The sequence below is a fragment of the Arvicanthis niloticus genome, chromosome 2 (genome assembly GCF_011762505.2).
Source record: "Arvicanthis niloticus isolate mArvNil1 chromosome 2, mArvNil1.pat.X, whole genome shotgun sequence".
Taxonomy (NCBI): domain Eukaryota; kingdom Metazoa; phylum Chordata; class Mammalia; order Rodentia; family Muridae; genus Arvicanthis; species Arvicanthis niloticus.
In genome coordinates, this window is record NC_047659.1 from 99980167 (window position 1) to 100007165 (window position 26999).

General features: G+C 45.1%; 1 protein-coding gene across 1 annotated transcript; it reads left to right on the forward strand.

Annotated features, from left to right (window-relative positions):
• Positions 1–933: 933 nt before the first annotated feature.
• Polr1b (RNA polymerase I subunit B) lies at positions 934–26897 on the forward strand. Its single transcript, XM_034496183.2, has 15 exons — positions 934–1235; positions 2751–2918; positions 3363–3509; positions 4974–5106; positions 7927–8063; positions 9102–9325; positions 9809–9980; positions 11963–12134; positions 12959–13240; positions 14725–14858; positions 16938–17108; positions 17842–17998; positions 21648–21844; positions 22284–22537; positions 24212–26897. The coding sequence occupies exons 1-15, from the start codon at positions 1059–1061 to the stop codon at positions 25092–25094; spliced, it is 3408 nt and encodes a 1135-aa protein (XP_034352074.1). The 5' UTR covers positions 934–1058; the 3' UTR covers positions 25095–26897.
• Positions 26898–26999: the final 102 nt, after the last annotated feature.

Consider the following 26999-nt stretch of genomic DNA (forward strand, 5'->3'; position numbering starts at 1 on the left):
ATGCCGTGTTCAGTTGATATACTTGGGAGGCCTGCTCTTTTCTGAAGGGAAATGGAGAAGTGGATCTGGAGGAGATGGTGGTAAGAAGGAAGACTGGGAGGAGTGGAAGGAGGGGAAACTGGGGTTGGAATGCAATGTATGAGGAAAAACTAAACTAGAAAAAAATTAAGAAAGACGGTGCCATGGATGGTGACACATGCCTTTAACCCAGCACTCAGGCAGAGGCAGATGGACCCCTGTGAGTTCCAGGCCAGCCTGGTCTACAAAGCAAATTCTAGGACAGGCAGGACTAAATAGAGATCCTGTCTCAAAAATCAAAGAAACTAAAATAAATAAATAAATATTATTATAATAAACAAAAGAATTGAGTAGAGAGGATAGGTTGGTGCCCAACATCTGCATTTCAGTTGAAGCCAAGACTCCAAAGTCTCCTAAGGTCTGCATCAGGATGTAATAGGAAAACTGCAGAAAGGGACAGACAGGAACCTTTAAAGATGCTTCTTCTATTAGGTCCTAATTGAATAATTAAGCTAATGTGGGTCACAGAGGTCACACGCTAAAGTGGAGTACGGTTTGCAAGATACAAAACAGCGAAGCTTAGAGAAAAGGCAGATCTGACCATCTCTGTAGTTCCTTCCTTCCTTCCTTCTTTCCTTCCTTCCTTCCTTCCTTCCTTCCTTTCTTCCTTCCTTCCTTCCTTCTTTCTTTTCTTTCATTTTTTTTTTCATTTTTTCAAGACAGCTTCGTGTAACTGTTCTGGATGGCTTGGACCTCGCTTTGTAGACCAGGCTGGCCTCGAACTCACAGAGATACTGCTGCCTTCCTATTACTGGGATTAAAGGCGTGTCTGTGTGGTTTTAACCGGTCCAATCACGCCATGGCTTAAGTTTCCAGTCGACCCTGACAAATGGAAGGAACCAGGGTGGGACGGGCCGAACAAGAGGAACTACATTTCCCAGCAGGCCACGGGGTAGGGTGGCTGTCGGGTTGCTCCGGCCATTCCTGAGGGCCACGAGTGAAGTCAAAGCTCCGGCTCTCGGTCCGGGGCTGGCAGAAGCATGGAGGTCGACGGTCGGTGGCGGAACCTGCCCAGCGGGCCCAGCTTAAAGCATTTGACCGACCCCTCGTACGCGGTCCCCCCGGAGCAGCAAAAGGCGGCTTTGCAGGACCTGACGCGGGCGCACGTGGACTCCTTCAACTACGCGGTGCTGGAGGGGCTGAGCCTCGCGGTGCAAGTGAGTGGAGCGCACTCCGTCCGGAACCCTACCCTCGGCTGGAGGGGACCTGGAGGGTCCCGCAGATTGGAGGAGGTGGCCGGGATGCCACAGTATGACCTCAAATAATGATGCTAACTTACCCTGCTTTGGGTAGTTCAGAGAGAAAAGCAACTCATAGCCTGGTGGTGTAGGGAAACTTGTATTTTTGATTTCTGGCTTTATATGTGAATATGAGCCCTGGTTTTGGATGGACCCTTTCTAGGTACTGTGAAATGAGAGTCAGGAAGTGATCTGTTTGAGATTGTGTTTTCCACCCATTCACCGTGCTCATGCTTTGGAGTCTTACGTTCTAAAACTTCCTCAGAAGGTTCCAAGCTGATTCAGACAGACTGCAGCAAGGCACATCCTTCAGTGTGCTTTCCTTAGAGTTTTCTTTTGGGGGCGGGAGAGTGGGGACGGTTCGAGACAGAGTTTCTCTGTGTAGCGTTTGCTTTCCTGGAACTCCGTAGACCAAGGTCTGTCTTGGACTCAGAGAGATCTGCTTGCCTCTGCCTTATGAGTACTGGAATTAAAGGTGTGTCCACCACCGCCCTGCTTCTTTCTCTTAAGAATTTGCAAGAGAAAAACTTGCATGTAGAGCATGTTGAGGAACATTTCAACCGTGGCAGCAGAGTAAAGATGGTGGGGGAAGGTTTCTTTTTTCTTCTTTCTTTCTTTCTTTCTATTATCTATCTATCTATCTACATCTTTAGTTTTCCCAGGCACCACGCTCTGAGAGTAAGACACCTCTCAGGTTTAAGTGCTCCTCAGGATTGTTGGTCGTGTAGCAGTAGCAGGCACCAGCCAGCAGTCAATGCCATACTCTTGAGAACTGCTCTAAGAGTGCTCTGAGATGGAGAGCTTTCCGGGTCACGAGTGCGGCTGATCCAGGAGTTTAGAGAGCTCTGCATTACCTAAGGTTAAGGGAAGAAGATGGTGCATTCCCTCCAGAGGGGGCGGGGAGGTAGGTACAGGGAGAGACACACAATAGACACTACCCTGAGGTTTTGTTGCTGAACACCTGTATTGTAAGAACTAGGGATGGGGATAGTTGGAGAGCTTTGACTACCAGACTGATAGTTGACAGTATGGAAGCCATTTAGAACGCTTGGAATCTTGGAATTGCCAGGCTTCAGCCTGAGGGGGTAAAATATACAAAGCTGAACATTTAGATCAGAAGAGTCTCCCTATACTTGCTGTGAAAAGCAGTCCTTGTCTCCCTGTGTGAGGACAACGTCGACGCTTGGCTCAGCCTTTTCTGTGTCTGGTAGCCTACTGCGGAGTCAAATACATAGCACACCATCGAAAAAGCCCCCAGTGAACACATTATAGTTAAAGTAGCTACGAAGTTACCACCTAGCTTTAGGTGTCCCTTTAGAGTTGCTGCGTTGGTAGATGTCAGTGAGTGCAGACCATGGTGATTTTAGAGAGTCTTAGTGAAACGTGCGTTGAGAAATAAATGCAAGTGATTTAGCAGTGTGAATTGTATTTCAGGCCATACCTCCTTTTGAGTTTGCTTTCAAAGATGAGCGCATATCTCTTACTATTGTGGATGCTGTCATCAGTCCACCCTCAGTGCCCAAAGGGACCATCTGCAAAGAGCTCAACGTTTATCCAGCTGAGTGCCGAGGCCGAAGGAGCACCTACCGAGGGAAGCTGACGGTGAGCATTAGTGACGGCGGATGGTTGTCCCTGTGCACTTTTGAAACTAGGGCTGGTGCCTAATAAGCTTATAGGAAAGGCCTGCTTCCTTAGTGTTGCCACTGGAGGGATTGTGTCTCATCTGAAACATGAAGTTACTTCCCTGTGGCCTCTTCCTCCTCTGTAACATACTCGTTTGTGAAGCTGGGGAGATGGCTCAGTGGTTAAGAGCATTCACTGCCTTTTCTTCTAGAGGACCAGGGTTTGGTTCTCAGCACCATATGGTGGCACACAGCTGCCATTCACCCCAGTTCCAGCAGATCTAATGCCCTCTTCTGGCCTCCACTGGCACCAAAACCAGACACACATGTGGTACACAGACATGCATGCAGGCAAAACATTCATACACAAAATAAAAACAAATACAGTATAGGTCAAGATTTTTTTTTTCTTATTTTTGTGTAGGCTGATATCAGCTGGGCTGTGAATGGAGTCCCCAAAGGAATCATTAAACAGTTTCTTGGCTATGTTCCCATCATGGTAAAGTCTAAGCTTTGCAACTTATACAACCTTCCTCCTCAAGTCCTCATTGAGCACCATGAAGAGGCAGAGGTGAGTGTGGGATCTAGGCTGTGGGGCAGCAGCGAAGGCTGGGGTTGGAGGTGAGGAAACAGGAAGCTGGACCATTGATGTCCTGTCTGTACTGTGCATGGTTCTTACTGCAGTCTGTTGAGGCCGTGTGAATAGCAGCCATACGTTAAGAATACTGTTGTACTGGGCAGTGTTAATAGGAGGTTTTTTTACCTAAAAGTCTTTTCCTTCTCCGTCTTTCTCCCTCCATCCTTTTTCCCTCTTCCTATTTCTTCCTGAACAGTGAACCCAGGGCCTTCACATCTGTGAAACTTAAGTCTCCCGCCAAAGTACACTCCCAGCCCAAATTCTCTTTTATTGCCTTCCTTTCTTTTTATTTTGGGAGGTGGGGCAGGATGGGTCTTGCTATGTAGCCTTGGCTGGCCGGAAACTCACTGTGTAGATCAGTCAGGCTGTTCTTTAACTCAGAGAGATCCACCTTAACTTGCACCTCTATCCCATCCCGGGATTAAAGATGTATGTCATCTAGCCTGGCTATGCCATTATTGTGGATAGCAAGGGGGGTGAGGGGTCACTTTAGTAACATGGTATCCTCTGACCATATGTAGAGAGGTCAGAGGATCAGAGGACAACATGTCAGGTGTTGGTCAGGGCTTGAACTCAGGTCGTCAGGATCCACAGCAAATTCCTTTACCTGCTGAGCCATGTTTCTGGTCCTAGGTTTACGTGTGTATGTATATTTACAGTATGTGGATACTGAACCACAGTAGTCTGTAGGAACTGCCTGTAAAGTTCTCTGAGCTTATTGAGCAATTCCTGTATCCGTTCCTTTGATTCTTCAGCTAAGAAAGGTGCCTCTGGACTCTTGCCTTGAAATAAGGAAGATGTACAAACTCTGCCTGTTCTTAAGGAGGCTTTTTGGCCTTGGGAAGAAGGTGTGGGTGTCAAATCTGGATGTGACACTCAGCCGCTCTGCTTGTCAGCTGTGGGGCTTTGGAGAATTTAAGTCACCCCAAGCTCCTTTTCCTCTCGTGAAGCAGGCATGCCTATCATTAGGGCCATGCCCGTTGTTCACAGAGCTGCAGCCTGTTTGCGAGCAGACCGATAGTAAATACTCTTTTTTATCATTAAACGTTTTTCCTATATTTGTCTAGTCCAGATTTGTAGTTAGCACAGCTCTCATGTAATCACCCTCTCTCTTTATCCTTTTCTTAGCTTACCCAGGAGCCCATTTGGAAGCAAAAGTGGGTAGTATTTTTATTTGAGCCTGTCTAGTTGGAAGGGACGGCCCTGTTTTCCTGACCCTGTTCTGTTTCTGTTGGATCACACTAGTGTATGTGACAAGACTTATTCTGGAGCTCATACTGTTTACAGAGAGCAGGTGTCCCTTTCATCAGTGTGTACCTCTTCTGAGGGTTGCACTTCATGTGGTGAGAAACAGCCGTGTCTAGTTGTTTAACAGCTGGTAACCCATGTCTTTGGCAGGAAATGGGCGGTTATTTTATAATCAATGGCATTGAAAAAGTCATCCGTATGTTGATTATGCCTCGGAGAAATTTCCCCATCGCAATGGTAAGGCCGAAATGGAAAAGCAGAGGACTCGGCTACACTCAGTTCGGTGAGTCTTAGTGAATACTGAAATGTTGCTGTAGACAGCCTGAAAGCCATTTTTAAAAGTAGATACAACTATACAAAGTATTTATTGTGTTTCTCTTACATTATTCTTGTTTTTCCATTAAGCATTTCTGTAAGATTCAGGGTGGAGGTTGGGAAATGTTGATCGAAGTGTAAACTTAGGTTCCAGGCTAAGTATAGAGCTGTTCAGTGGGAAAACATGAGGAATTTAGTTTGGGTGCCCATCACCCACATTTAAAAACAACAGAGGGGTATAGCAGTGCACATCTCTGATCCTAGCACTGGAGGGGAGGAGACAGGAGACCCAGGTAGGGGCTACAGCTAGTTAAGCCAAACTAGAAAGTTCCAGGTTTCATGAAAGACCCTGTCTCAAAAAAAGCAAAGTGGAGAAGCAAGTGAGGAAGACACATGGATGTCAGTCTCCAGTCTCTGCTGTGCCTGCATGGAGAGCAGTGCCCTCACATACATAGGCACGCATGCACACACTACCTGTGCTTCATGGGAGAGCAGTGCCCTCACATACATAGGCACACATGCACAGACTACCTGTGCTTCATGGGAGAGCAGTGCCCTCACATACATAGGCACACGTGCACACACTACCTGTGCCTACATGGAGAGTGACGCCCTCCTTCCCCATCATGTGAACGCAGACATACTCAGGTACAATCTAGTGCTAGTGTATGGCACTGTGACTGTAGTTAATAACACTGTTTTACTTACTAGAAATTTAAAAGTAGAGAGTTTTAAGTGTTTTGATCCCCCATGTACATACATGCACAGTTGGTAACTATATGTGGTAATTGATGTTTTAATCAATTTGATTATGGTAATTGCTATGGATGTTTCTCAACTAGTAGGGTTCTGACCTAATAAACCTGTAGTAAATAGAAAGTATTGTGCATTAAAAATACACTTAAAGGGGCTGGAGAGATAGCAGTTTAAGAGCTTGTATTAATCTTCAGAGAACCTGAATTCACTCTACAGCATCCATGTTGGGCAGCTCTAAATTATAGGGAAAAAAAATATATATATATATATAAATATAAATATAAATATATATATATATATATATATTTTTTTTTTTTTTTTTTTTTTTTTTTTTAAATGCACTTAGAGCCAGGCATGGTGGTGCATGCCTTTAGTCCTAGCCCTGGGGAGGCAGAGGCAGGTGGATCTCTGAGTTTAAGGCCAGCCTGGTCTACATTGTGAGTTCCAGGATAGGACCATCAGTGCTGTATAATAGACACTATCTGAAAAGGGGGTGGGGATGGGGAGATAAAGTCCTTAGAGGCAGGGACTGGTTTGGTGGTAGAGAGCTTGTCTGACTTGCCGAAGTTTCTGGGTTCATTACTTGACACCACAGACATAATGCACTCTACACTAATCTGCACACATAGTAGCTTAGCTTGCCAAGCCTAAATGTGTGCAGAACAGTTATTAATACACTTTGGAAAAATCACCTAAAACAAAGCCTGTTTTATGAGCAAGTGTTGGATCTTCTCATGCTCACACACAGATTGGCTTTTTGTACATGTGGTGAGATATGAAAACATTGTTCAAAAGCATTGGCAAGCTCAGTCACTGAAGAGTATCAGGGTTTTTTTGTTTGTTTGTTTGTTTGTTTTTGTTTTTTTGGGTTTTTTTTTTTTTTTTTGATCTCTGGGCTGCTTGGGGCTCACCACTGCTGTCCAGCATTCTGAGAAAACACACAGCGTTGCTGAAGCTGAAAGATTCCAAGTGGATCATGGTTCGTTGACGCCATTGTATATGTGTGTAACTTGGCACCATTGTATATTTGTGTCAAATCACTTCACTGAATATGTGTATCAAATCCCTTTACTGTGTGATGTTTACTAAGAAAATTTGAGATATACCCAGAAAGTGATTTCCCAATGAAAATCCTTTGTGTATTTTTAATCTGGAAGACTTAATATACTTATGGTGTTGTTTTTGAAGATGAAGGCTAGCATGACTGGTACCTGTGACCAAAGGCCTCAAAGACCCCCTGGTTCAGGCTGCCTTGGCACACCCTCAAGGGGGACTAATCTGTGCTCTAATGCTGCCTGTGACAGTGCCTAGCATCGTAAGATAGCATATGGCATTCTCTATTAAACTTCTACATTTACGTTACATAATGTTTTTTTTATAGTTGAGATAAAAATCATCTTGTAATTGTTACCATAGATACAACACATAGGAGAACAGTTTCTCGGCGTGTCGAAGCATGTAGCCATTGGTCCTTTTGTTTCACTGCTGTAGTGTTTATAAACCTGAGGTCTGAGTTCTGCTGTTCTCCATCAGGATGTTAGATAAATAACAGGTCTGGACCAGTCCCACTGGGTGGTGAGGGTAGAAGTGTGCTCTGCAGGGTGACCCAAGTGTAAGGTGTCATATAGGTCATGGGCCTCAGTTGATGGAAAACTTGGAAGTTTGGCCAAATTCATAGCTTCATTTATTTCACAGTGTAACCCTGAAAACATTTGGCAGTGGTCTGTAGACATTTTTGATTGCCAGCCTTGGTTAATTTAATCCCTGTTTTTGTTTTTTGTTTGTTTTGTTTGAAGTGGGTTCTCTCTAGGTAGCTAGGTAGTGCTGGCTGTCCTAGAACTCACTATGTAGACCAAACTGGCCTCGAACTTAGAGATCTGCCTGAATCTGCCTCCCAAGTGCTGGGACTAAAGGTGTGCGACACCACACAGGACCTTGGCTCATCTTAACAGGTGACTTGGCTTTGATTATGGTAGTAGTCAGAAGGAAGCTGAAACACTACGCCCATGGTTCCTTGCTGTTCTTTGAACAGGGGTTTCGATACACTGTGTGAGAGAGGAACACTCTGCTGTCAATATGAACCTTCACTATGTGGAGAATGGCACAGTCATGGTAAACTTTATTTACCGAAAGGAGCTGTTTTTCCTTCCTTTGGGATTTGCACTCAAGGTGAGATGAGAAGAATGTCTGTCTTGCTGGGAATAGACTCGTTGGAAGCTATGTCTGCACACGGGGCAGCGGGATGGTTTCTCTTTGTTAAAACAGACGTGTTCATGCATGTTATCCAAACATTTTGGTAATCTGAGACTTGAGGTTGCACGTTCTAGGCCAGCTAGGGCAACATACCAAGACTTTGTCTCCTCCAACCTCTCTATCCCCACTAAAAACCAAACCATACATGCTGTGTTTAATTAGCCCCTGGTCCATTCTTAAAGTCAGTAGCTTGAAATATCAACAAATATTTTCTCTCAGGGTTTCTGGGGTTGTAGAATTTGGGAGGAGCCTGATTCCATGGGCTACATTGAAGGGTTTGAGGTGCTGTGGGCTGGTGAGATGGCTTCTCTGGGAAAAGCACCTGCCACACAAGACTGCCAACCTGAATTCAGCCCCCAGAACACACAGCGGAAGGAGAGACCTGGCTCCTCCACCTCCGTCTGCGTGCTGACTTGTGTACACCTACACACATACTCAGACACCACATTCTCTCCCTCACTACAACTTTATAATGAGTGAAGTGGTGCAATCTCTCGGATTGACTGTGCTTCCAGGACCAGTGCCCAGCCTAGTTGGCTCCCTTGGTGGCTGTTGGCAGGGGGTCTCCATTCCTTGTCTCTGTGGAGACTTTAGCTCAGAGAATGAGGTTGAGGGCAGTCTGTTTGTGACCTCACCTTGGGCATCTGGCATCTCCCTTTTCTGTAGTGTTTTTCTTGGTGATGTAGGGCAGCCCTAATTCATAGAGGCGGAGATGATTCCAGTTTTAAATACGCAGTGGGATCATTGGACTTTGCTGTTTGGCTGATGTAAAAAGAATGCTTTATTTTAGAGGGCTGGTTTTGCTTGGGCATTAAAAATTATGAGAGGATTAGTCCCGCATGTTGTTTGGTTTGGGTTTTGGTGGGGAGCGGGTTTGAGAGGTAGCTCAGTGAATTAAATGTTTGGATGTTGTTAAAAAGATAGGCTTACTTAAAACAATGTTTTCTATTTCAGGCACTTGTGAGCTTTTCTGATTATCAGATTTTCCAAGAGCTCATCAAAGGCAAAGAGGAGGACTCTTTCTTTAAGAATTGTGTTTCTCAGATGCTGAGGATTGTAATGGAAGAGGGTTGTCACACACAGAAGCAGGTCCTTAACTACCTGGGTGAACGCTTCAGAGTGAAGCTCAGTCTTCCTGACTGGTACCCTAATGAGGAAGCTGCCGAGTTCCTGTTTAAGTATGTGTGCTTTGGGGGGTGTAAGGGGTGGTTTGGGGTTCATGCCTAGGAAGTGAGCCTGGTGGGAAGAGGTCCTAGCCAGGAAGAAGGCTTTGCTTCTTATGTTCTGCAATAATTTCAAATTTGCAACAGTGTCAAAGTAAGACAGTAGTCACTGGAAGTCACTAGTGTTGGTATTTTGTTACGTTTACCGTGCTCCACCTTAGTAGGAGCCAAGAAACTGAGATGTGGCCATTAGTGCTGAAAACATTAAGTCTTATTTTGAACTGAACTGGAGTAGCCATGTGTGGTTATGGTTACCTGCTCCGTATCATAGTGGTGAGCACGGCTCCAGACTTCGTGGCAATATCCCGTTAAAGTTGTCAGTGAAGGTAAAAAGCAATTTGGGACATAAGAAATGTTATGTGAACTCCGACTAGGCCCCTGGTCATAGGAAATGGAGCAGGAGAAAGCAGGCCTACTTTAAGGTTGTTTCTTTCTCAGCCAGTGCATCTGCATCCACTTGAAATCCAACACTGACAAGTTCTACCTGCTCTGCCTCATGACCCGGAAGCTCTTTGCTTTAGCCAGAGGAGAGTGCATGGAGGACAACCCTGATAGTTTAGTGAACCAAGAAGTCCTTACCCCTGGGCAGCTCTTCCTGATGTTTCTGAAGGTGAGTGCACACTGCTGTCCTTGGGCCACTGTGCCTCTGGGGTGATTGGATGCCATTTTACTGCATGTTGACAATTCCTAGTGTATTTTACATCCTCCCTTCTTTGTTTAGCAGTGAGGGACTCTGTCAAAACTCTAGCTTTGCCCAGGCCTAGATGTCTGCGTGTGTCATCTGCATGTATGTAAATTTGTTTCCATGTAAAATCTTGGGTTCCCAAAGAAGAGGCATTTTCTTGACACCCGTTTCTCTTTTCCTTCCTCCTTCCTTTCTTTTTTCCTTTGGTTTTCAAGACAGAGTTTCTCTGTGTAGTTCTGGCTATCCCGGAACTTGCTCTGTAGCCCAGGCTGGCCTCTGTCTCCCCAGAACTGGGGTTAAGGGTGTTATCTAAGATATCTCCTGGCTGTCTTAGGTAAAGGATCTCTTCAGTTGGATCCATTTTTTTCCCCTAGCAATAAAATTTCATTCCTCATAGTGAAAGCCCTGTCTGTTATAAATACTTACAGCATGTTTTCCTTACCCATTCCTCTGTTCTTGGACACCGAGGCTGTTCATAGCTTAGATGTTGTGACTAGTGCTGCAGTGACATTGATGTGTAAGAATCTTTGTGACACATTGATTCAAACCCTTTGGGACCATGAGGAATGTAGGCCTGTTTTTAGTATTTTGAGGAACCATCCTGCTGGCTTCCATGATGACAGAACTCGTCCATGCTCCCAGCAGCAGTGGATCAGGATTCCCTTTTGTCTGCATCTTCTGCGTCCGGTTACTTACTGTCGTGATGACTGCTGTTCTGACAGGTTGAGGTAGAATGTCCCTGTTCCGAGTTGCATTTCCCCATGACTGGTTTCATTGAACATTTCTTAATATGTTTGGTACCCGTTTGTACTTCATTTTCTGAGAAGTGTCTCTTCATGTCTTTACCTCAGTTATTGGGTTGTTTGACTGTGTGTGTGTGTGTGGGGGGGTGCGTTATGTGTCTATGTCTGTTTTTGTGTGTGTTCAGGTATTTGGGCACATTTTTTTAAGATAGGGTCTCACTGAACCTGGAACTCACTGATTTGGGTGGGTTGGGTGGCCACCAGGCTCCTGGGGGTCTCCCAGCGCTGGGATTGCAGCTGTGTGCTGGTGGGCTGTGCTTTGTAAGCGGCTACTAGGGACCCAAACTCATGCTCGCAAGACAAGCACGCCACCAACTGAGCCATCTCCTATCTGAGCCCTTCACATGCGGAGATTAGTTATGTACAGCCATGCCCATTTAATTTTTTGTATATATTCTTCTGTAGTCTAAAGGTAACAGCAAATCTTGGTCATAGCACTAATGACCAAGCAACAACTGTATCGATATCCTCAGATACAGTTGTTAGTCTTTGGTTTTTATTCCATGTCTTTAAGTTCATCTACTTGCTAAAATGTATTTGCAATACTTTAGTAGGTTTTTTTGGTTGGTTGGTTGGTTGGTTGGTTGGTTGGTTGGTTGGTTGGTTTGGTTTTTTTATTTTTTGTGGCTTTGACAAAATGCCTGACAGATGCTAATATAAGGCGGAGAGGATTTATTTGGGCTCTTGGTTTTGGGGAATATAGTCTGTCACAGTAGAGAAGGGCTTCTGAATGTAGTGTAGGAGCGTGAAATGGGGGGCAGAGCCAGCTCCTGGGGGGCTGGGTCCACTAGCCAGATCCCATTTCCTAGAAGACATGGTTGCTGGAAACTGATTCTGTGGCCTCTGCAAGAGCAGTGTGCACTCCTGACCACCGAGCAGCCTCTTCAGCCCCTGATCTAGACTTCCTGTCTGTCTTTAGAAATGCCTGAGCTTCACTTGTACATTGAAGGGCTGTCTTTCAGGATTTGTTAGAGATGTGTTCTTTGTCATGCGTATAAACAGCGGGCCTTTACTGGATTGTGTCTGTAGATTGTGAGCTTAGATACAGTGTTTGAGATAATTTAAAGCATGTACTACTTTAAATTTAACATTTTCTTCTTTTAGGAAAAAATGGAAAATTGGCTGGCGTCTATTAAAATAGCTTTAGATAAGAGGGCTCAGAAAACCAATGTTTCCATAAACAATGAAAATTTGATGAAGATTTTTAGCATGGGAACAGAGCTAACAAGACCGTTTGAGTATCTTCTTGCTACTGGGAATCTGCGTTCTAAAACAGGTAAAATTAGCCGGGTAGTGGTGGTGCATGCATTTAATCCCGGCACTTGGGAGGCAGAAGCAGGCGAATTTCTGAGTTCTAGGCCAGGCTGGTCTACAAGTGAGTTCTAGGACAGCCAGGACTACACAGAGAAACCCTGTCTCGAAAAAGAAAAACAGACAAACAAAAAACAGGTAAAAACATTTTTTTTCAAACTACCAACCTATATTAGGCAGGTATTGTGTTAATTAAAATAATCTGCTGAGGAATTTCAGAGTAAGCCCACCCTCACTAAAGTCAGATTTCATGATACAGTAAATTTTGACAAATATCTGCCACCCTGAAGGTTTCAGCGAGTTGTCTTGTGTAAATCTAGTGCTAGAAAACAGACACAGTCCCGTGACTCCTAGAAAGTGGATGACCAGTTATTTCTGGAGCAGGCTCGCCCACTGCAGTCTCAATGTGTTTGGATATCAGATATCCCTGAGCCTGGTGTATTGGAGTGAATTGGGAAAATAAAAAGGACAGTTGGGATCCAGAATCTGCTTTTGTTTTTCTGACACTACTGCTGCTGCTGCTTCTCTCTGAGTGGGCTCTCAGATCAGTCTAAGTCAGTTCTTCTCATTCACCTGATCTAATACTGCATATGTTGCAGTCCCCGCTTTTGTGTATGGTGGGAGAACTGGGGATTGAACCCTGGGCCACTATTAGGCTAATGCTCTTAGCACTGAGCTACATCCCCAGCCCTTGAAGTTTTATCATTTTATCAAAACCTCAGAAACAAACAGTCTGGGGTTTTTAACAAGAGTTTGGCCTGTTTTGAGTGCCTGTTTTATTTAATTAAGGTCTCGGCTTCATGCAAGACTCTGGCCTGTGTGTGGTGGCTGACAAGCTGAACTTCGTTCGCTATCTCTCCCATTTCCGCTGTGTGCACAGAGGGGCCGACTTCGCCAAGATGAGGACCACCACCGTGCGCAGGCTGCTGCCAGAATCCTGGGGCTTCCTCTGCCCCGTGCACACCCCAGACGGTGCACCGTGTGGGCTGCTGAACCACCTGACTGCCGTGTGTGAGGTTGTTACCAAGTTTGTGTACACAGCGTCTATTCCAGCCTTGCTCTGTGGCTTAGGTAGGAACAGTGATTCGGCAGAGGTGTTTCTTCACTCCTCCACTGCAGGAGTCGGGCTCCATTCTGAGGTTCTCTTTCACCGGTCTTTGGAACTAAAACAAGTTCAATGTCCTCAGTGTTGTCCCTTTTTATAAAATGAAAAGATAAATGAGAAGTAGGGTGGCGGTTAGTATTCAAGTTTAGATGCCTTGTGTAAGCTTCGGGTCGCTCTCCGGTGTCCTTGGTGGACTGTTGCATTTCTCAGTAGAGTAGTGGTGGTTTGGGGGAATTCCATTACAAAGTAGCTTACCCTATATTCCTGATGCCATAGATCAATGAGTGTTGCTCCTGGTAACTTGCAGCTGCTATCTCTGCTTTGGGGGAAACTCGATCATATTCTTCTTTATGGCTTGGTAGTTGAGATAGAAATGGAGTGATCTGTTCATTTGCTTACTATAAGGCAAAGAATAGTTTTATTCTATCACTAATTAAATCAAGCCAGGCATAGTGGCACACACCTGTAACACCAGCACTTGGGTGGTGGAGGCAGGAGGATCAGAAGTTCAAGGTCATCCTCTGCTACATAGGAAGTGTGAGGTCACCCTGGTTACAGGAGACCCTGTCTTAAAGTCCAGAAGGAAACAAAGAAAAGATGAGAGAGGTAGCTAGTACCTCCCGCCTGGAAGAGGAGTCAGGAAGTCATTTGCTCTGGCTCCGAGGAAGAGGGCAGAATAAAAAGAGCATCCTTGGAGGGCTGGGTGGGTGCCTCATGAATCCCTGAGTGGTAACCTTTGACACTTGAAATGCTGTTTCCACGTGGTGCTTATGTGTGCAAATGTCCTTTTGCACCGAGCTCTAGTTGGCCCTCATTTGCAGCCCTGTATTGTATTCAATTCACTGCCAACGCTGTTGGCCATACTGAACCATTACTTCTGGGGCTGGAGGGCTCTGCACTCTCATGTCTAACCTCGGACTCTGAGCCGGCAGCCCCAAGCTTAGCTGACTGTCTCTGAGGCCTGTGACAGCCATGCTGCACTTAGGAACGCTAGGCAGCCCCTGGCACTGTTTGTGTGGCCTTGAACAGCCAGAAAGACTTTGCTGCAGTTGGAGCACAGAGACAAGATGGCCAAGTGTGTGCAGCAGGAAACTTACATTTCTGCCATGTGACCTCAAAAGTGGCCATAGTTTAATTTTGTGCTTACAGAGAAAATGTCTAAGAGGTGTATGTCCAAGTATGGAAACTGCAGATGAGGAGGGTTGGCAATAATTAGATTTTTCTAGGGAAAGGGTCTTAAATGGACAGGCTTTAGGGATCCTCGAGTGAAAAGGCATACTGTGCCAAGATCCCCGTGCCCAGCCACCTTCTCACAGGAGACAGATGCTTGTGTGTCCTTGCTGAAGCAATTTACAGATGTACAAATATGAAAGTGTTTGTGTTGTACAAATAGGACCGTTGGACAGCTAAACTGAGAAAGCTATTATTGATAACCCTTGTTCCCTCCCAGGAGTCACTCCTTTTGATGCAGCGCCATGCCGACCGTACAGTGACTGCTACCCCGTCCTGCTGGATGGTGTCATGGTGGGCTGGGTGGATAAGGAGCTTGCTCCTGAAGTTGCAGACACTCTCCGTAGATTCAAGGTGATTTTCAGTCTCTGTGGGTTATCTTTTCTCCTAAGTTTGGTTTTCAGCCCTTGATAAGGTGTCCTGGCCTCTGCAATGGTCTGCAATGGTCAAGCAGTCAGCATGTGAAAGCTAACTTCAAAAGTGCCTCACTCCTTCCCTGGTGGTATCTTGCCTTGAGCAAGGGGCCAGTGACAGTCACATGACCTATAAGCATTTATTGGTCATTTTATTTACTGCTTATGTAACCAGTTTGACTGTAGAAATGCCACCAGTTGGGTACTGTGGCTGCTCCCCAGATGTCTGCCTTGGGAGGCGTTAATCTGAACCTCTTAGGGTGGTCACGGTGTAGTTTTTCAGGGGTGACTTGTGGGCCCACTGACTAATGGTTCTTGCTGAGTTTCCACTGGTTGTCCTTTTGCTAAGTTGCTCATAACTGTGGTGGTTGTCTGCGCTCACTCACGTCCACGCAGGCCTTGGCCATCTTCCTGGTCAGTTCCTAGGAAGCTAGGATTACAAGCCCATCCCCCAGCCCAGTCAGAGTTCTTCAGTTCTATCTTTCCTAAGCTTGCTGCCTCTACCGAGGTCTGTTTTTGTGAGCTGAATATTTCTGTCTTGGTTTTACCAGCCAATGATTTTAACATTTTTCTTTCTGTAGTTTGGTTTTCTTTTTTCCTGTTCATTATTAACTTTTGTGTTAATTTAATTTGTGGACTGGTGAGATGGCTCAGTGGGCACAGGCACACACTCAGACCCAGTGGCATGAGTTTGATCCCCAGATCCACAAGGTCACAGGGAAGAGCTGACCTCTGAGACTCCTCTGCTGCACACTCACGCTCGTGGACCTGTACACGTGATACAGTGAATCCGTTAGAATTCAAGGGCTGGAGAGATGGGTCAGTGGATAAGAGCACTAGCTTCTCTTCCACAGGACCTGGATTCAATTCCAGCACCCATGGTAGTGCACAACTGTCTATAGCTCCGGTTTCAGGGGATCCCACTCCTTCCTTTGAACTCCATGGGCCCCAGGCACAACATGATACATATATATAACATGTACACATATGCAGGCAAACTGCTCATACACATAAAGTAAAATGATTAAATCTAAAACAGTTAACCAAAGAATTCAGTTCGGTCCAGGCATGGTGGCTTAATCCCAAGCAAAAGACAGAGGGATGGCTATAAATACCCATTGTTTCTCCCTTTCTTGAGCCTTTTTGTTGTCTGTGTGGTGAGCTTTACCCACTCACAGACATCAAAGATGTGATCTGGCTTTGTTAACTGAGGTTGAAGACGGCATGGCTGGTTTCAGGGCTCAGTGCTGCCAGCGCTGGAATGTCATCTTTTAATGTCATTTCCTGGTTCCTCCCTCTGCGCAATCTCTATTCTTCTTTACTGTTAATGTGCTCAGCTGTGGGTCCTTTAGGCATATGTAGCTTTTAGAATCTTTTTCAAATTACTGTAGTTTGGGTTTGCATTTCTCCCTTTACTTAGGATTTTAAAAAATGGTTTAAGATTTATTTTTTCTGCATGCATGCAATGCCTGTGAAGGCCAGAGGAGGGTGCTGGATCCCTGGGAGAGGTGCTCTTGGCAGTTATAAGTCCCCTGACATGGGTGCTGGGAACTGAACCCTGGTCCTTTGTTTATTTGTGTGTGTGTGTGTGTGTGTGTGTGTGTGTGTGTGTGTGTGTGTGTGTGTGTGGTGCGCGTGCATTTGTGAATACAATGCCTGATGGATGTACTCTTAGCTGCGTAGCCATCTCTACAGCCCTGTTTTGTTAGGGTTTTGATTTCAAGATATAGAACCCTTTTCATGTAATTGTTTGAAAGGAAATTCATTAACATATATTTCAAGCATAAGAGAATAAACTTGCCTTTTTAAAAAACTCCCTTGCCATTTCTCCTGGGCTGAATGGCCTTGTCTGCGGGGTGAGACTGGGATGGACAGCTGTGACTTCAGAGCACTGAGTTTATTACAAGATCATGTCATTTCTTAGATCGTTTTCTTTCCGGTTCTTTCTGGCTCCTCGTGGCAGGGAGGCTGGGATAAGACATACATTTATTCTTCACTAAACTCTGTTTTGTTAACACAGGTGTTGAGAGAAAAAAGAATTCCTCCCTGGATGGAGGTGGCCCTGATTCCCATGACAGGAAAACCAAGTCTGTACCCAGGGCTGTTCCTCTTCACCACTCCCTGCAGGCTGGTGAGGCCTGTGCAGAACTTGGACCTGGGCAGAGAAGAGCTCATTGGCACTATGGAACAGGTGGGTACCTGCTGCCGTGTTGCTTAGGTCGAACACAGCTTTCAGATGCTCGGGTATCACTTTCTAAAGCATTTGACAGGAAGTCAAACTGACTCTCTGGCTCTCTTTGCCCAGCTGTCTTACCATGCCTCCAGGAACCTGAGGGAGGCGGCCCTTCAGTGCTGCCCAGCCTTCACGGCTCCTTTGCACTTGGCTCTGTCCCAGTTGGTGAGACGGAGGCATCCCGTTGACTTGGTCTTGGTCTTCACCTACATCTTTGCCATTAACAAATAGATCTGTGCCTACTTTTTAAAAAAGAAGTTGGGTATCATGGTGTTCTTTAATCCCAGCACCGGGGAGGCAGAGGCAGGCAGATCTGATTCGAGGCCAGCCTGATCTACAGAGTGAGTTCCAGGACAGCCAGGGCTACATAGGGAAACCTTATCTTAAATAAGTGACCGTTTGTCTTCCTTTCTGACCCTTCACAATTGGACAGGGTGGATGCAGGATGAACATCTAAGGGGAAGGTGTTAGGGAGGTAGCTCCGTGCCGAACTCCTTGGCATGCACAGACTGGATTCTGACTCCAGCACCTTAATAGCAGTGAGTGGGCCATCTGTCTGGAAGCTCCCCACGCTTCTGGCAGAGCTCATTCTTGATCTGGGTGATGCAAGCCTCGAGCACCATCCCCTGGGGAGCAGCAAGACCCCACAGTTGTTTCATGCCTCTGCCTTCCTGTCCACACTCTGCCCCAGCTCTTCATGAACATTGCCATCTTTGAGGACGAGGTTTTTGGTGGAGTTTCCACACACCAGGAGCTCTTCCCTCACAGCCTGCTGAGCGTGATCGCCAACTTCATCCCCTTCTCAGATCACAACCAGAGTCCTCGGAACATGTACCAGTGCCAGATGGGTAAGGCGGGTGGGGTGGGGATGGGGGTCAGCACATGCAAGCACAAAAAGCACTTGTAAATTAAATTGAAGTGATTTCAGACTACAATAAGTTTCAAGAATATTATGAAGAATGGTACACAGATCCATCGTCTGTTCTGTTACCTGTTTGCACAGTTTGCTTTTTCAAGCATAATGGCGCCTTCCCCCACACTTTAGTGTGTGTTCCCCACTGTTAGGACTTTCTTAGTCGGGATATTTATCAAAATCAGGAAGTTTAACATTAACTTTTTTTTAAGATTTATTTATTTTATGTATATGGGTACACTGTCACTGTCTTCAGAAGACACTAGAAGACACCAGTAGAGGCATTGGATCCCATTACAGATGGTAGTGAGCCACCATGTGGTTGTTGAGAATTGAACTCAGGACCTCTGGAAGAGCAGTCAGTGCTCTTAACCTCTGAGCCATCTCTCCAGCCCCTAGCATTGACTTCTTTATAAAAAATGTCTTATTTTAATGTATGTGTGTCTGTATGTGAGTACTGCGTGTGTGTGCAGGGTCTGCAGAAGCCAGAGGCATTGACTCTGGAGCTGGAGTCAGTCAGCCCTGACTGGGTGCTGGGAACTGCACTTGGCTCCTCTGTGAGAGCAGCACGCATTCCATATTTTAGTTCTTCCTCACTTTGAAGGGGGCGGGGAAGTAAATGCCTGTGACCAGTTCACTTGTGTTCCCATAGCGTGTCTGTCTGTCTCCCATGATGTAGAAGAACTGTTTAGTTTGTTTGTGACATTTACATTTTTAAAAAAAATGGCTTGTTTGAGATCGCGGGACTGAGGCCATTAGTCAGTCACATTCTTAGCACTTGTGGTACTCATTTCTATCTGAGAGTCACGCTCTTGGCGTTTGACAGCCTCTCTACTCCCACGGCTTTCCTTGAGCTGGTCTTGAACTCAGTATCCTCCAGCCTCTGTCTGTTGCCCCAGGGTTACAGGTGCACATGCCCCACATCACGGCCTGGATCCTTGTGGCGTATTTGTTGTTGACTGCGTGTGTTGCTGACTACAGATCCTCTTGTCATTATCCTGAAATTTCTTTTTCACACTCACCTGAAGGAAATCTTCACTGGCTATGTAACCCTGAGTGGACATTTCCTTTTATTTCAGTGTGTTACAGTTGCCACGTGGTCTCCTTGTAGTCTGTTGTGTCTGACTAGAAAGCAGGGCTTGCACAGTAGCTTCCCTGCTTAGTGTACTGTCCTCCCTCTCGCTAAGACTTGTTCTTAAGGTTGACGAGATGGTGCACACCTTTAATCCCAGCATTTGGGAGGCAGAGGCAGACAGATCTCTGTGAGTTCTACAGCCATCCCAGTCTACAGAGCGAATTTCAAGACAGTTAGGACTACACAGAGAAACCTTGTCTCAAAAATATAAAACAAAAAGATTTGTTCTTTATTTTTGTTTCCCGGAGACTGTTCGTGTGTCTAAATATGATCCTCTTTGTGTTCCAATAGCATTTACTGGTCTTTATAAGAAAAAACCTGATCAACTTTGAGCTTCCAAACTTGCTTCTTCCTCTTTGTTTCTCCTCCTCTTCCAAGACTTAGCTGTGTGTTATCTTAAAGATCCCTGTGATTATTCATCTTGCTATGTGTGCAGGTTATGTATGTGGGTGTGCATGAGGGTAGAAGTCAGAGGGCAGCATGAGAGTGGAGGTCGGAGGGCAGCATGAGGGTGGAGGTCAGAGGGCAGCTTTGTGGAGTAGTCTCTCTTCCTGACTTTATGCTGGTTCTGGGGATTGAACTCAAGTTGTCTTTCAGTCTAGACCTGTTGTGTTGGGTTGTTTGTTGAGTTGTTTGTTCTTGTTAACAGTTTATGTTTTCTGGGGGTTTGTTCTCTATTGACTATAGATATATTTTCCTGTGCATTTGAGCTTGACATAGTGGGTGCTATAAAGCTACTGTTCCAGCATTGGGTGGTCCCAGGGTTGCTATCCATTGACTATAGTTTTTCTTGAGTTATGTTTACTTTTACACTGTGTCACAGTGTCTCTGGTAATCACTGTGTCAGCTACTATCACTGATAATCTTTCAAGCTAGGCCCCTGATAGACTAGCTGAAGCCCCGTCTGAAGGCGCCGTTACCAGTCTTGACTGCTATTTAACTAGGTTCTTAGTCTCATTTAAGCTACTTGGCTCAGTCTCATGCCTCATGCCCCATTCAGTTCCCACCAAAGGTGTAAACTCAGCATGTGTGCAGGCAGAGTAAAGGCTCTTCCTCTGTTATCCCCATCTAGTTTTAAATGCCTCTTATTTTCCAGTAGCTGCCATGCTGTGAATTCTGTTCTTTGATTCTTCAAAACAGTAAAGAAACAGTAAACCACGAGTTTCTAAAATAAAAAAAAATAAAAAAATAAAAAAATAAACTGAATTTTTTTTTTAAACTAAAGTGGTTGCTTTATTTCCAATATAAATTCCTCTCAGCTTCTGACTACTTCCAACACACCCCAGTCCTTGGGCAGTAAGTGGGTGGGCAAGCTGACAAAAGCAACCTAATGGAGTGTCTTGGTGTTCTGCTCTGTGAAGAGGCACCGTGACCACAGCAAGTCTTACAAAAGAAAGCAGTTAATTGGGTCTAGCTTAAGTTTTAGCGATTTAGTCCATTTATCAACTGGGTAGGAAGCACAGTGCCAATGGACAGACATGGTGCTGGAGAAGTAACAGTTCTACATCCGGATCCACAGGCACCAGGAAGAGACAGAGCCAGTGGGCTTGGGTGGGCTTTTGAAATCTCAAAGCCCAACCCCAGTGTCACACTTCTTCCAACAAGGCCACACCCACCCCAGCAAGGTGATGTGTCCTAATCCCTCTCCAGCAGTGCCACTTATAATGACTAAGCATTCAAACATGAGCCATTCTTATCCAAACCACCACATTTAGGGGCTTAGTTTGGCTTTTTGTACCAGGGAGTACAGCCTGTCATGGCAGGAGGTGCAGGGACAGGTGGCCACACAGCATCCACAGTCAGCATCCGCAGTTGGGAAGAGGGAGCAGTGACTCTGCACTCAGTTTCCTTTTTCCTTTATATCCAGTCCAGGAGCCCAGTCTATGTTTAAGGCATGTCTCCTACCTCGGTTCACCTCACCTAGATAATCCCGTATAGACGCTTTCAGAGATTTGTTTCTGTGTCTACATCTAGTCAAGTTGACAGTCCAGTAGCCATCATTTCTGTATACATTTTTGGTTTTAAATCGTCTTGCTCTGAAAGGATTACTTGTAAAGGAATGCACAAAGGTACCCACTTGCCTGCACCCAGACTTTACAGATACTGACATCTCTGTGTGTGCATCCACCAGCTCTGCTTGCCACTGTCCTCTGTAGCTTTCTGTGCTTCCATTACATTATAAATGACAGTGTTGTTAGCTACGTGTTACAAGCATCTGTAAATGTATGTACATTGATCTCAGTTCTGAACTCTTCCTGGCCTGCATTATTTTCATAGTCTAGGTGTGTTGATATTCTTGGTTCTTAAAGCTGATGTTAGTCTGATAAGCAGAGCCACCATGCTTGCTTATTCATTCTGTGCCATGTGTTTAGTTCTTTCCAGTTTTAGGAAGCACATTGAGAATTGAGGATTGAAAACAAGATACAAAAACATTTTGTTTTCCCTGTAGGTAAGCAGACCATGGGCTTTCCGCTGCTCACTTACCAAGACCGATCAGATAATAAACTCTATCGTCTCCAGACACCTCAGAGCCCTCTAGTGAGACCGTGCATGTATGATTACTATGATATGGACAACTATCCGATCGGGACAAATGCCATTGTAGCTGTGATCTCCTACACTGGCTATGACATGGAGGATGCCATGGTGAGTGTCCCAGTCCTAGTCCTTTCCATTACTGCTTGTGAGTTTTCTTACTGTGAGGTCACTGGAGCAGTGTTTGTATGTCCTCAAGGCCATAGTAGTAAATTGTTTGTTCTTTAAATGGTTAATTCCTGCTCTGAGATGAATGGAGGGAGGCACTGAACGGTACCCACTGTGTGTATATCTTCCATATCTACAGACACGCCATGGGTAAAGGTTGATGTGAGGTTTTGGTATATTCACCCTTTAAGTTTATCTTTGATTATGTTTTAAGCCATTTATGAGTCTTGGTGTTGACAGTGTTGGTAATTTGGAAATGTAGTTTCAAAATCAAATGGTGGTTACCTTAAACCAAATATTAGTACAGCCTTAACTGGTTATATTTTGAAAGTTTTTGTTTGCTCTCAGTCTCATAAATTAATTGGATTCTTTGACTCCACAGATTGTGAACAAGGCTTCCTGGGAACGAGGCTTTGCTCATGGAAGCGTCTACAAGTCTGAGTTCATAGACCTCTCTGAAAAATTTAAGCAAGGGGACGATAGTCTGGTGTTTGGGGTCAAACCTGGTGACCCACGGGTTATGCAGAAGCTGGACGATGATGGATTGCCATTCATAGGAGCAAAGCTGGAATTTGGTGATCCTTACTACAGCTACCTAAACCTTAACACTGGTGAAGGCTTTGTGGTTTACTATAAGTAAGTTTGGGGATGTTAGACTGCTGGTTGGTTAGTGGAAAAGTGTGTCAGGAGGACACTGTATTGACCGGCCTGGCACTGATGTAATGGGTGATCCCCCTGCCTCTTAAGTGCTGGGATTATAGGCCTATGCTGCCACACTTGCCTTCTGTGCTGGTTTTCATGGGTTGTTTCTTAGTGAAATTACTGGAGGTCAATGAATTTGCCTTCTAATAGAAGAAAAAGGCTTAAAAAAATTGTTGAGGACCGCACTAGTCCCACGTTGGGGTGGCCAAAAAATGTCTCGGCCTGAGCAAAATGTTGAGGCCCGGGCCAACCCACGTTTGGGCGGCCACTGTATCCCGGCCCAAGCTGCCGCTCCGGTCTTCAGGTCGGGGGTTCAGCAAGAGCGAGGGTGACGGCAGATTCTACCTAATGTCTGAGATTCGTCTCTGATGATCCCTCTATAGTCTCTGATCTCTGTCTATATTCTCTGATTCTGGTTCTGTCTTCTATCGTCTGACTAATGTCTTCTCTCTGCTGTGTCTCCCTAGTGTCTGAATCCTACTGTCTGCCTCTGCATTTTATATGTCTTACTTCTAAGCCACGCCTCTAAGTTACACCTTTAATCATGCCCTTAGGTCTTGTCTCTAACTCTGATCTCTATACTTCTAAATCATACTCTTAAATTACACACCTTTAATCTCAAGGTATCTAAACCAAGATTATCAGAGTGTGCACAGCTGTTGTAGGCTATTGTAATCCAAGTCTCATGTCAGGGTATATGGCTCAAGATGGCTGCAAAGCTGATAGCCGCTTTCTGCTAAAAGTCGGCCCCCAACAAAAATGTAGGTAGTAATCTAGTTATTATTGTTTTAAATTTCTACTGCACTAACAAAATAGGTAAGACTGGGAAATGAAAGAGAAGATCGCTCTCTGTTCTGGGGGCCAGGACATTCAGGGATGAAGCATTGATGGATTCACTAAGGTGAATCCTCGTGGTGGCCCTGCCTTAGTGTCCTCACATGAGACACGACAGGAAGGCAGATGCAGTGGATAGCTCAGACCCCTTCTGTGAAACCCCTGTCCACTAATGAGACTCCTCAGTCCTAAAGGCCTGACTCCTGACAACATAGCAGCAGAGGTGGAGTTGGGTGTGACCTGGCAGTGGACACACTTGGGTGATGTCATTCGTGGTCATGGCAGAAATGAGCATTGCACTGTGTTTGGTGTCTTGGTTTTGTGGTAGCTTTCTGTGGTCTTTCCCTCCAAGCATGGCATTAGGGGTGTTTCCTAGCTGAAATACTGGGTTCTTAAGGCCTCTTTTTAAAGATGAATAATGATCTTAGCTGCTTTACAGTAACAGCTTCAGTGAGCTTGCCTAGAAGTTTTTCATTTGCTGATATTCTCTCAGATAAACATGATTGGGAATCCTAGTCATGAATAACGTCTAATATCTATATTGGTGAGTAGATGGGGATGCATTGGACTCTTTATGAAACAATCGTGTCCACAGGGCTTAAATATTTTTAAGTTCAAATGAGGCTTGGCTAGGCTCTGTGTCACACGCCTCTGTTCCTAGCACATGGGAGACAGAGGCAGGGGGATCATTGCAAGTTCTAGGTAATCCAGGGCTAAAGAGACTCAGCAAACAGAGCAAACTGCTTAACTTCTATTTCATGTGTTTTCTTGTAGGAGTAAAGAAAACTGTGTTGTGGACAACATCAAAGTGTGTAGTAATGACACGGGCAGTGGGAAGTTCAAGTGTATCTGCATCACAGTCCGAGTCCCCCGGAACCCAACTATTGGGGATAAGTTTGCCAGCCGTCATGGACAGAAGGGCATTTTGAGCAGATTGTGGCCAACTGAGGACATGCCTTTCACTGAGAGTGGGATGGTGCCGGACATTCTGTTCAATCCTCATGGGTTTCCCTCCCGTATGACCATAGGTATGTTAATCGAGAGTATGGCTGGGAAGTCTGCAGCTCTGCATGGTCTCTGCCATGACGCCACACCCTTCATCTTCTCCGAGGAGAACTCTGCCCTAGAGTACTTTGGTGAGATGTTAAAGGCTGCCGGCTACAACTTCTATGGCACCGAGAGATTGTACAGCGGCATCAGCGGGATGGAGCTGGAGGCCGACATTTTCATTGGTGTGGTTTATTACCAGCGCTTACGACACATGGTGTCAGACAAATTTCAAGTCAGAACAACTGGAGCCAGAGACAAAGTCACCAACCAGCCCATCGGGGGACGAAATGTCCAGGGTGGGATCCGCTTTGGGGAGATGGAGCGGGATGCTCTGTTGGCGCACGGTACGTCCTTTCTTCTTCATGACCGGCTCTTCAACTGCTCTGACCGTTCTGTCGCCCACGTATGTGTGAAGTGTGGCAGTTTGCTTTCCCCGCTGCTTGAGAAGCCTCCTCCATCTTGGTCTGCAATGCGTAACAGAAAATACAACTGCACTGTGTGTGGCCGCAGCGACACCATCGACACCGTCTCTGTGCCATACGTCTTCCGGTACTTTGTAGCTGAGCTGGCAGCCATGAACATCAAAGTGAAGCTGGATGTCATTTAACTCAGCCCCTGGCTGTCCAGGCTGGGAGATAAGGACAGCTGTGGGCATTACGGGCTCACTCTGGGTCTGTACAAGAATTTCAATACTGAACCCAGAACAGGCAGCTGAGAATTCACGGCTTTTGTGTCTCTGTAACCTGCTGAAGCTAGCTTTGGTACATTCATTTAAAAAAAGATTTATGTGCCTTCTTTAAAAAAATGACTTAATTGATAATAGATCATGCAGGGTGTCTCCTTTCTGGACCCATGTTCACTGTTCCCTGCTTTCAGTAGCAGTGTCTGTCATCCAGAGCAGGGCAGTACAATAAACCAGAAATGGAAGCCATAAGTGTAATTTTTATTTTTATGTACATATAAACTAAAGCTATTTCATGTATATAATTGGATCGGAATGTAGGTATGGTCAGTGATGTCATTATCACAGTCAAGGTCTATTGATCTATTGATCGATGTTAGTCATAGGTGCCGTAGTAGAGAGAGAAGCTCACCAAGATGCTAAGCCATAATTTTCCACAGGAGGAAAGGGCTTCAGCCTTCTTGAAAAGACTGACCCCAACTAGCACATTCCAGTTACTTTTATTCAGTCATTTCACAAAATTAATTGGGTCTGGGGAAAGTTCCAACTACCGAAGTTATCTTGCTTGCCCTTGCTGCCTGTGAGAGCAGACAGCCCACACAATCCCTTTTGACCATGGATAGCCATAATCAAAAGTAAGAACTCCAGGTTTGCCAGGAGTGTTTTAGTACCAAGGAAGGTCTGTACAGCTGAAAGCTCTCACGTGGAAGCAAGTGCAGACTTTGGAGGGAGACAACATTTCTTCAAGGTTTAAACAGTCTCAAAACAATTTCTTAGCCTCTACTTAGTAACCCAAACATAGCAGAGGCTTTGCTGAAACATTTCACTCAAAGCCAGACACTAAGGCTTCCTATACATTTCAGTACACAAATCCGTCATCTCCAAAGTTTCCTTGTGCACCGTGTGTGTGTGTGTGTGTGTGTGTGTGTGTGTGTAAGTGTAAGTGTAAGTGTGTAAGTTGATCTGTCCTCTACACAGTTCCAAATGCAGCACAATTATCAGCTACAAGTATGTCCTGTGAGTTTGGCTTTTCTTCTAACTCATAGTGGGATCATGCAGCACCTGTCCAGTTGATTGGTATGTTTCGTATCACATGACATCCTCAACAGTCAGCCCTGTCTTTAAATATGGTGAGACTTCCTCCTTTAAGGCTGAATGTATCTGATTAGTGAGTATGTCCATTTGCTTTTTTTCCCTAACCTTTGTATGTGTTTCTCAGTGCTTGTTAGGGTTCTATGTGTATGCTTGTGTATAACATCTTATACAGCTGTACTGTTCCCTGTTGATGGGTGTTTGAATTTTTCCATAAGGAAAGCACCTTGAATTGGTTAATACTTCCCCCATGTTATTAATAGCTCAGCTTTAGACCAAGACACCCTATTCTCTGTCTCTGTGTGCAGATCTAGTGTCACAAATATTTGTGTTTTAAGGTCTTGTTGAGGGTAGGATTTACAATGAAGCAAAAACCGCCTGCAAACTGGTCACCTCCCTGCCCCAGCCTCCAGAGTGTGAAAATTACCAACATACCCTATAATACCCAGCTAATTTTTTAAAATTAACTTTTGTTCTTGTAGATTCTTGACTAAGAAATTGATGTGACATTAAGACAACCCAAGAGCTTCCTCAGATTTGGCCAGTTTTATGTGTTCTTATGTATAGTTAGTTGCATGGACTGTTCTTTTCTGTGTAAATTGCTGTTACCCACAGAACATATTACCACACAGCTTGTCCTGTTGTGTCTTCTCTGGTTATCTCCAACCCTTCTACATGTTCTCTATTATTTTAAGAAATAGAATCCTGACATCATATTCTGGAATAGACATTTTTTTC

Coding starts and splice junctions, on each gene's coding strand:
- Polr1b (XM_034496183.2), top strand. CDS start 1,059: ATGGAGGTCGACGGTCGGTGGCGGAACCTGCCCAGCGGGCCCAGCTTA. Junction 17,999..21,647: donor CATGTACCAGTGCCAGATGG/GTAAGGCGGGTG, acceptor TTTTCCCTGTAG/GTAAGCAGACCATGGGCTTT. Junction 21,845..22,283: donor ATGACATGGAGGATGCCATG/GTGAGTGTCCCA, acceptor TTGACTCCACAG/ATTGTGAACAAGGCTTCCTG.